This window comes from Dermacentor andersoni, chromosome 8 (assembly GCF_023375885.2).
Source record: "Dermacentor andersoni chromosome 8, qqDerAnde1_hic_scaffold, whole genome shotgun sequence".
Classification (NCBI taxonomy): domain Eukaryota; kingdom Metazoa; phylum Arthropoda; class Arachnida; order Ixodida; family Ixodidae; genus Dermacentor; species Dermacentor andersoni.
In genome coordinates, this window is record NC_092821.1 from 6,740,906 (window position 1) to 6,754,543 (window position 13,638).

Sequence of the window (13,638 nt, forward strand, 5' to 3'; positions counted from 1 at the left end):
CAATGCCGCGCGAGGTCATCGCCAACCGAAAACTCAAGCACAGGCAGCCGACGCCCCTTCGAGCTTCGCGGACACAACGGCGACGAAAGAATTGGACCGCCGCACGTTGCTCGGCAAGAGGCAGAAAACAATAAATGAGATCGAGCGAAGGCCTAGTGCTAAACAAGCGTCCCTTCGGGCGAAATAAAAGGGAGCAACGGCGAGAAGGTTCGCTCTTTTCTTTTTTGGTCGTGGTTTCGCAGTTTCTTTTCTTTGTTGTCCTTTTGTGGTTCCGCCGCTTTCACTCCCAAATACCCTCCTCTCGAGAATCCGTACACAGCGCCTCTCGTCGGGCTCAGCGGTCAGGACGGTATAAAAGCAAGCACGGAATGGTGCTCTGGACACTGGAAATCCCCGTTTCCGAGCACCCAAAACCAACATGAACGGATACGTAAGTGTTTGGGCATTTTGCTCGTATAAGCACTTGAGTGAAGACGACGTTATTATAATTTACCTGGTGCCTAATTGCCACATACCTAGTTTGCGTTTGGGACCTTGAATATTTTATGTCTGGAAAATGAGATATATAATTACATTAAATCTAATGTAATATGAATTTCTGTTGTGCGATATTGTAGACTACCTACAATGCACATCAAACACGTCCGCAGAATGAGTGAAGACAGGCAGGCCGTGGCTACGCATAGGGCAATAAACGGTTTGATGGAGTAACGAAATGGGTGCTTTGCGAAAACGAAACGTGTGCAAAAATAGGAAACTTACCGGGATAGGATGAAGTCAGCAGACGCGAGGCAGGAGCACTTAGTGTTCACGGGAAGAGGCCTTCGTAGAACATGGAAGACAGGCTGATGATGATGCTCTTGGTCTATTGGATTTGTTGGTGTTTTTACTCACTTAGCTTTATTAGCACGTCCTTCCCTCATACCCCCAGACCAAGCAAATAACTAAATCAAAATTTAAAGAAATAAGTTCTCAAGTACTGCTTAAGCTTAACAGTAACAAACTAATGTAATTACCCTGCTAATCAACATTGTCCTGTCCATGCAAAGCACGCTGCTTTTTGACAAATCCCCGGATATAAGCACCTTTGCCCGCGCTTCCTATATACGGACTCTGTGCGCCGATAACTTCCGCAGTGCTCGTGGCGGGAGATTCACCCCACCTTACGGAAGCAAACCAGGCAATTTTCTTCACGAATACCATTACACGAATAAGCGCCTTCAAAAGGTCTCTGTCAGAGGTTAAGGAGATTTTTATTTAGATACTGCAGCACTCTGAGGTGTGATGCAATACCGTAGTCCACTTTTTATTGCTGTGGGAAAGTGTGCGTTAGCATAAAAGGTAGCAAGTGTTGTGAAAAAAAGATATTCTGTGCCAAGATGTTTGCTTGAAATGACAATCGCTCTTTATGGTCCAACCTATGCACTGATATCTTTAATTTTCTAACATTCAATTGTTGGTCTTCCTGACTGCATTCCTTCAAACATGATCGTAAGGAGATTTTCATATTGCGAAAGATAGAAAGTAATCACCATACCCAACGAAATCTCATAGCCGAGCACTCTGATAATGCGTATTTCCCAGCACTTCACAACGAGTTTGGGTCATTTGTAATGTGTTGACGGCAACGTGTTCGTACGATATTACAATGTACACAGGTGACTGATTGAATGACGCCATCAGAAGATGTAGGCAGGCGTTAGATCTCACCAGTTTGCATTAACATTCCCTCTGACGTGTATTCCATAATTCTTAATCACAGGTTCAACATGTGCGGTGACATAAGGAGAATGCGAAAAACACGCACCGAGTGTAGTGCCATAGTGCTTCATTCCACATGCGCCGATGCACATAACGTGCTCCTTCCATTTGGTTGGTTACTTGACTGGAGTTTACGTGGTGCAGCTATTAGATCATTTCACCTGCAAGCGCCAACTCATGAGTTCGATCCCCAATGAGAGCATCTTTTATCCTCACGACCGTTTTGTCATAACACAGCGAATGACAAACTGACCAATAATTGAAAGCATTATGAGAAGACCAGTTCGTGGTCCCTTAATATAATGACGTTTAATGTAGTGATAGCATAGGAGATGGGAAAATATGCAAGACAAAAGTTTAAAAGTAGGAACAGCTGGGCGAGTTGGTGCGGTAGCATAATTATAAAGCAGTGCCAGAGACGCAGACAGAGAAAGCAAACAGATAATATCGTCAAAGAGCTGTCAGAGCACTGCTTGTTGCGTATTTCCTCTGTCTGCATTCCTCACTCTGTTTTGAAGTTCAGTGTTTGACGGAAGCCCTTCTGGTTGGGATGAAGCGGGGTGAAAACGTAGACAACACCCGGGGCACTACGCCGACCAAAGTAGAATATAAAAGAAAAGAAGATATTCCGGCTTCCACACGAGAGCCTTGTTCACAGGTAAACTGAAGAAAGGTGTTCGAGCAGCTCGTTTGAGTAGTCTTCAACACGTGACGCAGGCAGCGCGCATACACTGACGGCAGATTGCCAGCGCTCCTTTTCAGAGTGTGTGGCGTAGTCTGACTCATGAGCGACTCAAGGTAAAGGCGTCGAGATAGGTCTTTTTTCGTGGCAAGGACACGTGCCTTCCCCCGTCGATTGCATGGCTGCTTGAAGCAGCATGCTCAGCCAAAGCACCGGATTCACTTTTTTTTTTCTCGAGTCATAATTGTGGTGTTGAAGATGCCTTTCAGAGTCACCAGTTTCGCCAATATACAGGTAGTCGCAATCCGCTCATGGGACAACGTACACAAAACCTAGGAATTTCTCTTTTGGAAATTTGTCCTTAACATTGATGAGCGATTGTGGTAGTTTCTGGTTTCGAATCTGTGCCACTTGAACATTGTAAGAACGCGGAACACGGCTTAGAGCTTCGGTTGTGGACGGGATATATTGTTTTTCAGCGTGCTTTGGACTAGAGGCAGCCTGGAAACGAGGTGTTCGAACACCTTTGTTTATTTTACCTGTGAAGAAGGCTCCCGTGGGAGCCGAACCATCTTCTTTTGTTTTAAATTCTACTTTGGTCGTTGTTGTGCCCCTGGTTATGTCTACCTTTTCACCCTGACTCTGTTTTATACGAAATTTACAATCCTGCGGCTTCAGTGTGGAAAATACCTAATAATATCGAGTGCTACGAGATTCAAGAACTCAACAGCTGAAAGCTATAATGTCATGACTTGCCTTTCTCCCCTCTGCAGACCCTCCTCGCCTTCCTTGGCGTCATCGCCGCTGCCTATGCCGGTGGCTATGGCCTCGGCTACGGTCATGGTCTCGGCTATGGCCACGGCTATGGTCTTGGCTATGGCTATGGCCACGGCTATGGACATGGTTATGGCCTCGGCCACGGCTACGGACACGGCCACCATGGCGCCGTTGTGGCCACCTCTGTGCAGAAGACTGTTCATCATGCTCCTGCCCGTGGTGAGTGTTACACGTCCAGGACTCTTGCATGTTAGCGGGCTATACTTCAAAAATGATTTATTTTCTTGCACCTACACAAGCGTCACAACAAAATAAGTTAAAATCATAGCTTCTTACTATTTATACCTATAGAACGGCTGAAACTTGGGCCAATTTGTTTTTTCATCAGTAAAAAGTGGCCTACGCCCACGACAATTTAAGTCTGGGGCACCTTTGCCTAAATTGAAGTCGTCAAAAAGTACTGTTATTATTCCTCTGAAAGTGCTGTATAGTAGAGTTTCACAGCAACAGGAGCTACATTTTATTCGAAGTGAACAGAGGCGTAGGTGTGACATATGATTCCACAGGTCATTCACTCAACGTATCTGTTTACAGCTGTTGCTGTTGGTGTTGCTCACGGCTACGGACACGGTCTTGGCTATGGACACGGTCTTGGCTACGGCCACGGTCTTGGCTACGGCCACGGTCTTGGCTACGGTGTTGCCCTCGGCCATGGTTATGGATATGGTCATGGCTTCGGACACTACGGCTAAATACAATGTTTATCATAGGTGAGCGCTATCATCCAAGTTTACTCCTTGTGTGTAGAGACGTGCTTGTGGTGTGGATTGCTGCTGCATTGAAAATGCTGCAGATTCTTTTGGAGGTAATTTTGACAAAAAGAGTGATAAAAGAAATGTTGACACTCACAGAGCTCTTCAAGTGTTCTTGTCAGTTGAACAAAGCGCACTTTTCGTGTTGTTTATCAATATTTCTCACTTACCAGAAGAATTGCTCTTACGCTGTGGATCTTTGAACTCAGCCTTTTATGTTCAAAATTTACGCAGAGATGAATTCAGCCCTAGGACGTGTTCGAAACCTCACAGTGCGTTTTTCTTCTGCAGTCAACCATCCAACAAGAGTGAAAGGAAAGATGTATCCGGTACACGGGCCAAAAAGAAGGGGACGAGGAATGTGAAAATAAAATTGTTAATTTATATAATACGCCTCCAGTTGTGTATTCTTTCAGGTACGGCGAATCAAAGAAAACTAGAGTTGTAGGCTGCAAGAAGATGTAATGGTTATACTAACAACCAAATGCACTTGCGCGCCTTCCTATGGGTTTCTGCACAAGTGAACCACAGAACACTAGAGTACAGGAAGTGATATAATGGTCAGGGTCCACGCTGCGTAAACAAAATGTGTGGCCACAAAGAAGTGCCTGCTTTGTTGTCCTCAACGCTACAAAGTATAAATAACTTAAGGTCTTGCAATGCCACTGTTCATACACTACAGAGTATAAATAACTTAGGGTCTGTCAATGCGACTTTTCATATAGCCTGCATATAGATTTTTTTTCTCTATCTTCAAAAGGAACTAATGCGGAAAAAAGAAACGACAGATGGCTATACGCAGCAACGTCTAGTCTTCGTGCTGCCTGACTAATTGACCATCAACAGTGACGATGGTGAACGCCCGACGTCCCTTACAAGAAGCGGCATCCACAAAGCTGACCTGTCGCTGATCACTGTGTATTCGCCTAAGGAGGTTGGCCGCCTTTGCCCTTCTTCTACTGCGATTATGATCGGGGTGCATGTTGCTAGGTATTGGCGCGACCGTAATGTTCTCACGAATCGACGGAGGAACGTCAGAGAACTCCTCCGCTACCTTATCGGGGTGATATCCGAGTTCCCGCAAGATGGATCTCCCTGCCTTTGTTGTTGTGAGGCGAGTTAACTGTGCGCGCTCCTGGGCTTCTGCAATCTCTTCAAGAGTGTTATGAATGCCAAGCTGCATTAAGCGCGCTGTACAAGTGTATACGGGTAGCCCGAGAACCCGCTTGGTAATCTTCCTAAGCTGTGCATTCAATTTATCCCGCTCTGCCCGTTTCCATCGATCTAAAGTGGCACAGAACGAAGGCATGCATGCATGCTTGTGAGTGTAAACCCGCAGTATTTTGAAAAAAACTGCCAGCGTCTTAGCTCAGCTAACCCTTGATATTCGAAGCGAAAGCTTAGTTAGCCTGCCTATGTCTTGGTTTAACTTGGTTAACCTGTGATTTAGCGGTAGTAATTATGCTAAGCTGCACAATCATCGTTAAGCCAGGTATGACTGCGTTCCCTAAGTCGGGGGCTAGACATGTTCGCAGCGTCAGAGAACAAACGGACAGTGCGCGAACGCGGTCGCTACGTTGATTTTGACGTGCGGCGCCTGTTGCGCTCCGGACCCTCTCCAGTGAAGCAGCTCGCCGGGCGATATCGGCGGGTTGGCCATACGCCGTTGGGAACGACGGCTCAAAGCTCGCACTGACTAGGCGAGAGCGGCGCTCCTCTTAGTCAGGTGCGCCTGGTGAGTCACGTGATGCGCTACCAAGGCTAGGCGCAGCTGCAGCCAAATCAGTCAAATTTCTCGCGCCGCCGAAACTCGGTCCGACGCGGTTAGTAAACTTTCGCTTTAATGGCACGTTCACACTGATGAATCCGGCGTCTACAGCGAATGGAATTCTCCTGCCGCCGGAAATCGCGTGGTTCACACTGCTTGCGCACCGCGCCGCCGGAACGAGATACAGCGCCATCTGCCCCATAAAGTGCTAACCTCCAAGCCAGCGCGGGATAGACCTCAGACTCTGCCCAGGCGGCGCTGCGGAAAAACCCGTCATCAGCGCCCCCATCGCAGCCTTGGCGCTAACTGAGTAGTGCAATCAGAGCTGTCCGCAAGCGAAGGTGCATAGGCCACAATAGACCCTTCTCTTTCGTTTGTGTTGAGGCACGGTTTCCTAAAAATCAAGGACCTGGAAAGCTTCTTCTGCCCATCCACGCTTCGGAAAGGAAGCTCAGCAGGACGAAGTACGTGTACAATATAAAATAAAGTCTCGAGTGTTATTTCGGCGTGCTGCAACTCGCAAGTACAGAGAGCATCAGGTTTGTCTATAGGCATATCAGCATAAAAAACTAAGCATTTCAAATTGGTTCATATTAAATATGTCCTCAACACAAGACTTAAGGATCTCCTATATTTTTATGTATTTTATCGTAATGTTTTGTCTCGCAATTATTTATAGAGGGTAAATCCTTTCATAGCCTTTTTCCAGGGCAGCAAACAGAAAACGTTTTCCAAGGCAGCAAACAGCGTGCGATCATAACGAAAGTAAGCTTCCTACAGTGCCTAAACGCTGCATCTTTCTTTCTCGCAGGAGCTACAGCATCGCTCAGTACTTTAATTTGAACTTTTCGCAGACGCTTCGAGCAACAAGCGCGCACAAGTAAATGTAAATAAGCGCGACATTTTTTTTTCTTTACACACGTGCGTTACTTCGCAATTACTCATCCAGTGCTCTACGGTAACATTATTGCTCACATTTGAAAAACGCAGTCGAGCAGGCTCAGCACATCGCGAAGCGTGCTTGTTGTATCGGCGCAGGACATACAATATACCGAAAGTAGAAATGAGCTCGCGATACAACGATGCTCTAGAACAGGATTTTGAATTCATAAACGAACCAAAATGTTTTGTTAAGCTGACCTGCCAAATCTCTCCGTTCCACTTGTTGAGTCAAGCGGAGGCGGACGTTTGTTAAAAGGTGGAGATATCGATGGCACATAAGCAGGATGGTTCGCAACGTTGTTTTTTCTGTTACCAACGAATTCGCGGCTGCAGATTCTTGAGTTTTCGCTTGGTTACCACGGTCCTCCGTCAGGGCTACGCAACACAATTACAGAAGAACAAAATCGTCGCGCTTTCTCATGCGAGACGCTGTTTTGTGGGGAATGTAAGTAATTCGATTACCCAACAGGTTGAACAGCCCGTATTCAGCGCTCTCTCCTTTCCCCTTCATACGATCGCGATGGAAATCGGTAAAACTGAACGTTGTTCCGTCCTTCACGTTCACGGCAATTTACAACACAACAGTAGCGTCGATTGCGGCGTTTTTTCGTAGCGCGACGAGCTATCGCGGTTGCCGTCATTTCCGCCATCAGTCTGAAGAGTGAGCCAGCAAGCGCTTTATGGCAGTTCAGCGGCGCGTCCGACTAGCGTAGAAATCCATAGCTCTCTGTCTGGGTGTTAAATGCGCAACACACTCGCAATATGGACCAAAATCTAGTTAAATCGTCGTTTCGCAGTCGCTAGCTGCATAGGCAACTTAGCAAGGGAGTCGGGCTTAGCACTACTCAATTACTGCCTCTTCGCAACGGCAGGTGGCGCCACGCGTCTTGCAAAACTCCAGAGTCTGACGTCCATATCCCGGATGTTCGCGCGGCACGAAATTGCGCAGTTGTCTCCGCTCTCGTCGAGTCCGTGTGTCAATTTTGCGTGTCTCCACCATTGCTTGGAAAGCAATGATGAGCAAGGAGAGGCAGTACTGTTAGGCCTGTTGGCAAGCACCTTTCTGGCGATGCGTGACGCGCAGAAGCATTCGCCGAAGAGACGACGCCACCGGTGTTGGTGGGTTCATCCTGCTTTGCAAGAGGGCGCGTAGCCTGGTCACGCCACCTAACAGGTCGCTTAGACCTTGTGCTTCGCGTAGTACTTGTCGCAAAGGACGGGCTGGTTACGCACCAATTCGACGAGCACTTCCGATGTCGCGACGCGTTCGAAGACGGCGATATGACGAGCGCGTCGAGCTTGGCCGCCACCTTTCGTATTGCTGAGACGCGCTCTGATTGGTTCGCGATGAGGGAATCCGGCGGCAGCTGCCGCAAAAATCGGTCCGGGAGCGATCGGCGCGGAAGGGGTTATTCCGGCGGATCTCGCCGCCGCCGAATTTAGTTCCGCCGAACTGCGCGCCGCTCCAGACGCCGAATGCCTCATTGTGAACGCGCCATAAGAGCGGCTCACACCTGTGCGTCCTGCAATGCAGTGCCAGCCGGCTGTCGCATCCTTTCCCGAAATTCTGACCATTTTCTCCTACTCTATCATTCAGGCTTTCGTTCGTCTCCCCAGCGTATGTACTTCTTACCACACGAAATAATTTTTCGGTGCAAATTGTTTAGGGATGTACAACCTGAGAAATATTTTCCTGAATGTTCACAATTGGCAGTAAAAAAGCTCAATTAGGCGAATAACTTCATCAAGAGAAACCACAAGTTGCTGGGCAAAACTACAATCTTGTCCAATTTTTAGAGCCACTCGCAAACCTGCTTCTCAAATGTTGAGTAGAGTATTGGTTTGCGCAAGTACGTATCCTTATTGTATGCCTGCAGGTTCTTTGCACCAACTAGAAGCCGGCGACAAGTGACGAGGGCGACCGAAGCATGGAAATAAATTTCCGTTGATGGTCAGGGTGAACTTTCATTATCGGGCCGGGCATTTGCTCGGTCGATTCAGATCCGTTTCGGCTCTAAAATGGCGACACACATTTCCGTTCGGGTTCAGTTCCCGTTCGACAGCATTATTAGGCGGTTGAGCTTAGATTGCGCTTCTGTGCAGTGAACAGTTGCACACCCTGGTTCCGTTATCAAAATGATTATTCGATCAACTGAACAGGCGTACAGGTGGTAAAAAATGACCGAGCGTTGTTACTGTGTTTTGAGATTTACGCCTAAGCTAGGGCTTATGCAGTCCCCTACTTGCGTGTAATAAAGCGACTTAGGGTGGAAGTTAGAAAATCATATTCTATGTGCACTCTCAGGGGGTTTCTGAAGACGAGTGAAACCATAATGAACATGCAAGTGACCCACTGTTCGATTCTTCTAGGTTACGTCCGCATGCTCGGATACTCTGTGCAGCTTCCCGAGAAAGGCACCAAAGATGGCTTGGCAATGGTCGCTCGCTTTGTTCCGCTTGTCCATGTCTCACTGGCGTATGCTATACGCCATGCGCAATCTGCAGAAAACGCCGCCTGTGGCCAAGGTTGCGCGGCGTAGGCGGGCTCGGGCATGCACTGTTCCCGTCAGCACCTATGAGCATGCTGTCATGTTCCCGTTCTTCATCACGATTCAACGCTCTGTAAGCCTTCAGTGATGTCTTGAAATAACAGTTGTGTAATTGGATGCGTTAACACGTACAAAGACTCGTCAGGCACACACTTACTTTCCGGTGCTGCTTAGGAAGCAAGAGCGACGGCGGCGGTGGATCGCGGCTGTTCGACGAACATAAGCAATCGCGCTTTGTTTACCGCAATTTTAGAGAGATCGGTGTGTTTTTATTTTTTGCTTGATGTCGCTGCGCCTTTAGTGAGCGCCTCCATGTTTAAACTTCGATTAGATTATTGCAACATGGTGTTTTGCGCGCCAAAACCACGATCTGATTATGAGGCATGCCGTAGTGGGGGACTCCGAAAATTTGGACCACCTGGGGTTCTTTAACGAGCACCTAAATCTAAGTACACGGGCGCTTTTCGCATTTCACGCCTATCGAAATGCGACCGCTGTGGCGGGGATTCGATCCCGCGACCTCGTGCTTGGCCAACCAACACCATAGCCACTAAGCAACCACAGGAGGTCGTTTAAACTTTGTCGCCTTCTCTACAGTCCAGAAGATAGGATAAACATTAGGTTGTTGTCACTAATGATACGCGATGTCCTCTTTGAAAAAAAAAAGACAGGAAAAGCTAGGCCAGAAACTGCGTAGCGAATCTGTGAAGCGTTCAAAGTGTTTAGAAGCTTTGAACAAAAAGCTCCGTGTTAAAAACCAGGCGACAGCACATTAAAAAAAAGCTTCACGCAATCACCGATGCGTTGCACGTAATCGGCTGTTGCTCTAGTTATCGATTGCACTGAAATGCGACCCACAGCGAATTACGTTCGGGTGCACGGTCGCGTCAGCTAGCTGCATGTTGGTTGTGCAACGTGGCGTCTGCGAGCATTGCAGGTTTTAGACAGGGCATTCAACGTCGTTTTCAATGCCTTTTAATATCGCTTTGCGGTAATGGGAAATACCTGGACTTCCAATGCCTGATGGCTGCAACTAATGCACATTCACTTTAATCCTGGTGTGTCATGCTTAGTGGTCAATTCTGAAACCGTCATGTTTCTTTGTTTTGTTTTTGTTTTCTTGCTAATGGTGGTAGCGAGCGCTTGTTCTCCTTTTCTTCTTTTGCGCGAAATGGGTAAATATATGTTCATGTCGCTTCACGGTAGTTGCCTCTGGTTTCAAATTCATTTCAATGTAGCAGGTGGGTTAAAAGACATATTTGATGTCATGCTTTGCATTCGCTTTCAAAGTATTATTATTGTGTCAACGTAATATTTAAGTAATTAAAGAACGCTGCATTGGATATTCAGAGTAGGGCACTACAACGGGCGATGTAACATGCGGTTTAATTTTGTATTAGGGTGCGAGGGCAATAGTATAAAAATGGTGGTGACAGTAAAAAATAGCCAAATAGAAAAGGTATATACTCTTCAGTAGACAGGGAAGCAAATTTTCAGCTAAGATCTATTCTGATCTCTCAGTCGCGGGATGCCATCAAATCGCCGAACCACTATGCTTATTTAACGATGGAACACGTGAAATCGATGCTGCGCAAACAGTGGTAAGACACAAGCAGAACAACAATCAACCCTTATTATTGATGGAGTCCTATATGTGCTATTTTGCTCAAGCTCACAATCCTGGTTTGCAAGCTTTGCCATCGCTGGCTTCTCACGTGGCCGCCCCTGTACGATACATGCATTCGCAGGCGTGACGACGCTCCCTCAACCTGCTCCGAAAATGCACGGAATGTAAACGAAACAAGTGTGTGCATAAAGAACGTTGGTTTACGGGCCAACAAATGAAGCCCTTAGCGGCCGGTTGTTACAATGAAAGCGGCATACTGGCGAGGAGCTCCACTTCGTAGGCAACCTTGTTGATGCTTATTTGCTGCAAACACTTGGCGCGTAAGGAGACGACGTCGTCCCAGACAAATGTAAAGTCGGACACATGTTCGACTATTTACAGTGCGATTTTCTTGCGCACACTAACACCGCACAAGTAACTATCTGGGACGCACACTTTAGTGATCTCTGCAGTGGATGCAGGCATCTCCAGCACGAGGCATACCTGCGGTTCCAACAGCCACCGCTACGCGGCTTTCAGTGAAGCACCTATAAGCGCTGCACGTGGCGTATAGGCTGCGTGTGCGTGGGTCTGAGCCTTTGATACGCTGTCATTAGGTTGCACCAACTCGCCCAGCAAATGTTCTGCTAAAGAACTTCAGGTGGTCAAGTCCGGAGTCCGACACTAGGGCGTGCTTCATATTCAGATCGTTTTTTTTTATTGAACGAACAGAACCTCATTAACTATTTCTTTAGAAGATTCTTTAGCTAATGGTTCCTATTGTATACATCGGAAAGAAATCGCCTATCTCTGTAACTACTGCCCCAAATTTGATGAGGTTTGTTGAATTGAAAATAAGAAGTTAGGGTCTTGTTAGTGTTGGTAGGGAAGCTATGATTTACCCCTTCCTGTCTTAATAGAAATAGTTTATTGTGGCAACTTTTCCGAAACCAACACAATCAAGTTTAGAATTGCGCAACTCAGCAAGAAAGATCAACATCGCCATTCTGCAAATTGCAAGTAATAGTGCATATAAAGCAGACAAAATTTATGTATCATAGATGACTCTTGAACAGACCAGTAATGTGTGAGTAGAAATTTTGCAGAACCCTTGTAAACAATGTAAAAAGCTCACACACGATACAAATTGTTATTTTTTTTATTATTCGCAAGTTTTCCAGTTTGCTTACAGAAAACCAGAAGGGTCAGGACTAACGGCTCTAGCATGCGCCTGACTGAGGCCCTGACCCCTGTACATCAAATGTGTCCACTTTGGATGCACTAAGGGATACAATTTGCAGAACTGTGATATCTGTTCTTGGTGCAGAGTTAGGTATTTGTGTACGTCGTGATACTATTTGTTCAAACACACAAATTTTTGGAGATTCTTTCTTAAACAATATAAGTCGTATATCACGATCTCGCTTACAACACTCATTAGCATTTATCTCTCCCTCTCAACTGCAACACCTTTTCTTAAAACCAGCTTAAAAGAAAAGCGCTTCTGCGTTTTAGATGTATTTAAATATGCCGCATCGGAGATGGACCCCAGACGAAGCTTGTTCTTAAGGTTTATTGGTGGGCAAATTTTTTGCAATCTTCATTTGTAACCTTCATATAATTTTTCTAACATTCATAATAATTACCTGGGATGGCGCACCGACGGGCATTTGCCTCATGGCTTTGACACCTAGCATCCCTGGCACCCCTACTATAAAAAAATTAAGAGAGGACACAACGTCGGATATATCGCAGCAGCGGCCGCGAAGGAAACTTACCATTTAAATATGTGTGAAACTCACCTATTACACCATGCAGCATATATAACTAGAGAGCTCCTCATGGGCCACAATGTGGCATGTTAACAAAGCAGTGGGGAGACATGATCCTGGAATTATGACCGCAAGAAGAGTGAACCACGAAGGCACTGTTGAGCAGTATGAGCGAACACTCGCTCGTACTTATTAACAACTGTTTATTTTAGACCCCGCACTTGCTCACAGTCAGCGGCCATCACTTACGCCTACTTACACTCACAACTACTAGATCATACTCTTACTCACATTCACTCACCCTAACAGACACTCGCTTACATTCACCTTCACGTTTTTCAAGCTCATGAGTGTGCCGATTTATGCATGTAAAACACAGGTAGTATGTACAAAAGTCTGTGAATCAGTCATTCCGATATTAATTCGCCAGCCCGTACACAGCGCTTATTATTTGCGTTTTTATTTCTATGCTTAGAATTTCTGTGCTTGTTGTTAACAGCGTGTGGTTCGAATCATTTGTCACGTAAATGACGACACTTCTTTAATTCGAAAGTTTGCCTTTACAATGACTGTGCCACGTCAGAATAGTGCTTGATGAAAAGAAACGTACTGATATTGAAAATAAAACGTCATTGTTGTCGAGGTCATGCTAGTTTAAGCAAAATTTTTTCTGAAACTCTAGCAGGCAAATAAATCACAGTTCTTGATTAATAATAACATCCCTTAAGCAGCGAACTAAGCTTAGTTAATCGAGAAAAATAATATAGTGACAACGTCACAAACGAGCAGCAGAAGACAAGAATAGAAGAAACAAGCCCCATAACCCTGCACAAAGTAGTGCAAAAGCAGACGTGAATACCGCTTCGCGTCACTCGTCTCAGAGTTTCTCCGCTCAGGTCACTTTAAGTCTTCATAGAGCGTTCACAGGCAACACGAACACTAATAACAAAAAAAATAAAGATGCGCAGA

The 13,638-nt window shown here is 46.2% G+C and overlaps 1 protein-coding gene across 1 annotated transcript; it reads left to right on the forward strand.

Moving 5' to 3' along the window:
* The first annotated feature begins 322 nt into the window (after positions 1-322).
* LOC126526678 (uncharacterized) lies at positions 323-4,417 on the forward strand. Its single transcript, XM_050174538.2, has 4 exons — positions 323-430; positions 3,217-3,439; positions 3,815-3,990; positions 4,324-4,417. Exons 1-3 carry the CDS (start codon positions 419-421, stop codon positions 3,970-3,972), a joined length of 393 nt encoding a protein of 130 aa, XP_050030495.1. The 5' UTR covers positions 323-418; the 3' UTR covers positions 3,973-3,990; positions 4,324-4,417.
* The last annotated feature ends 9,221 nt before the right edge of the window (positions 4,418-13,638 follow it).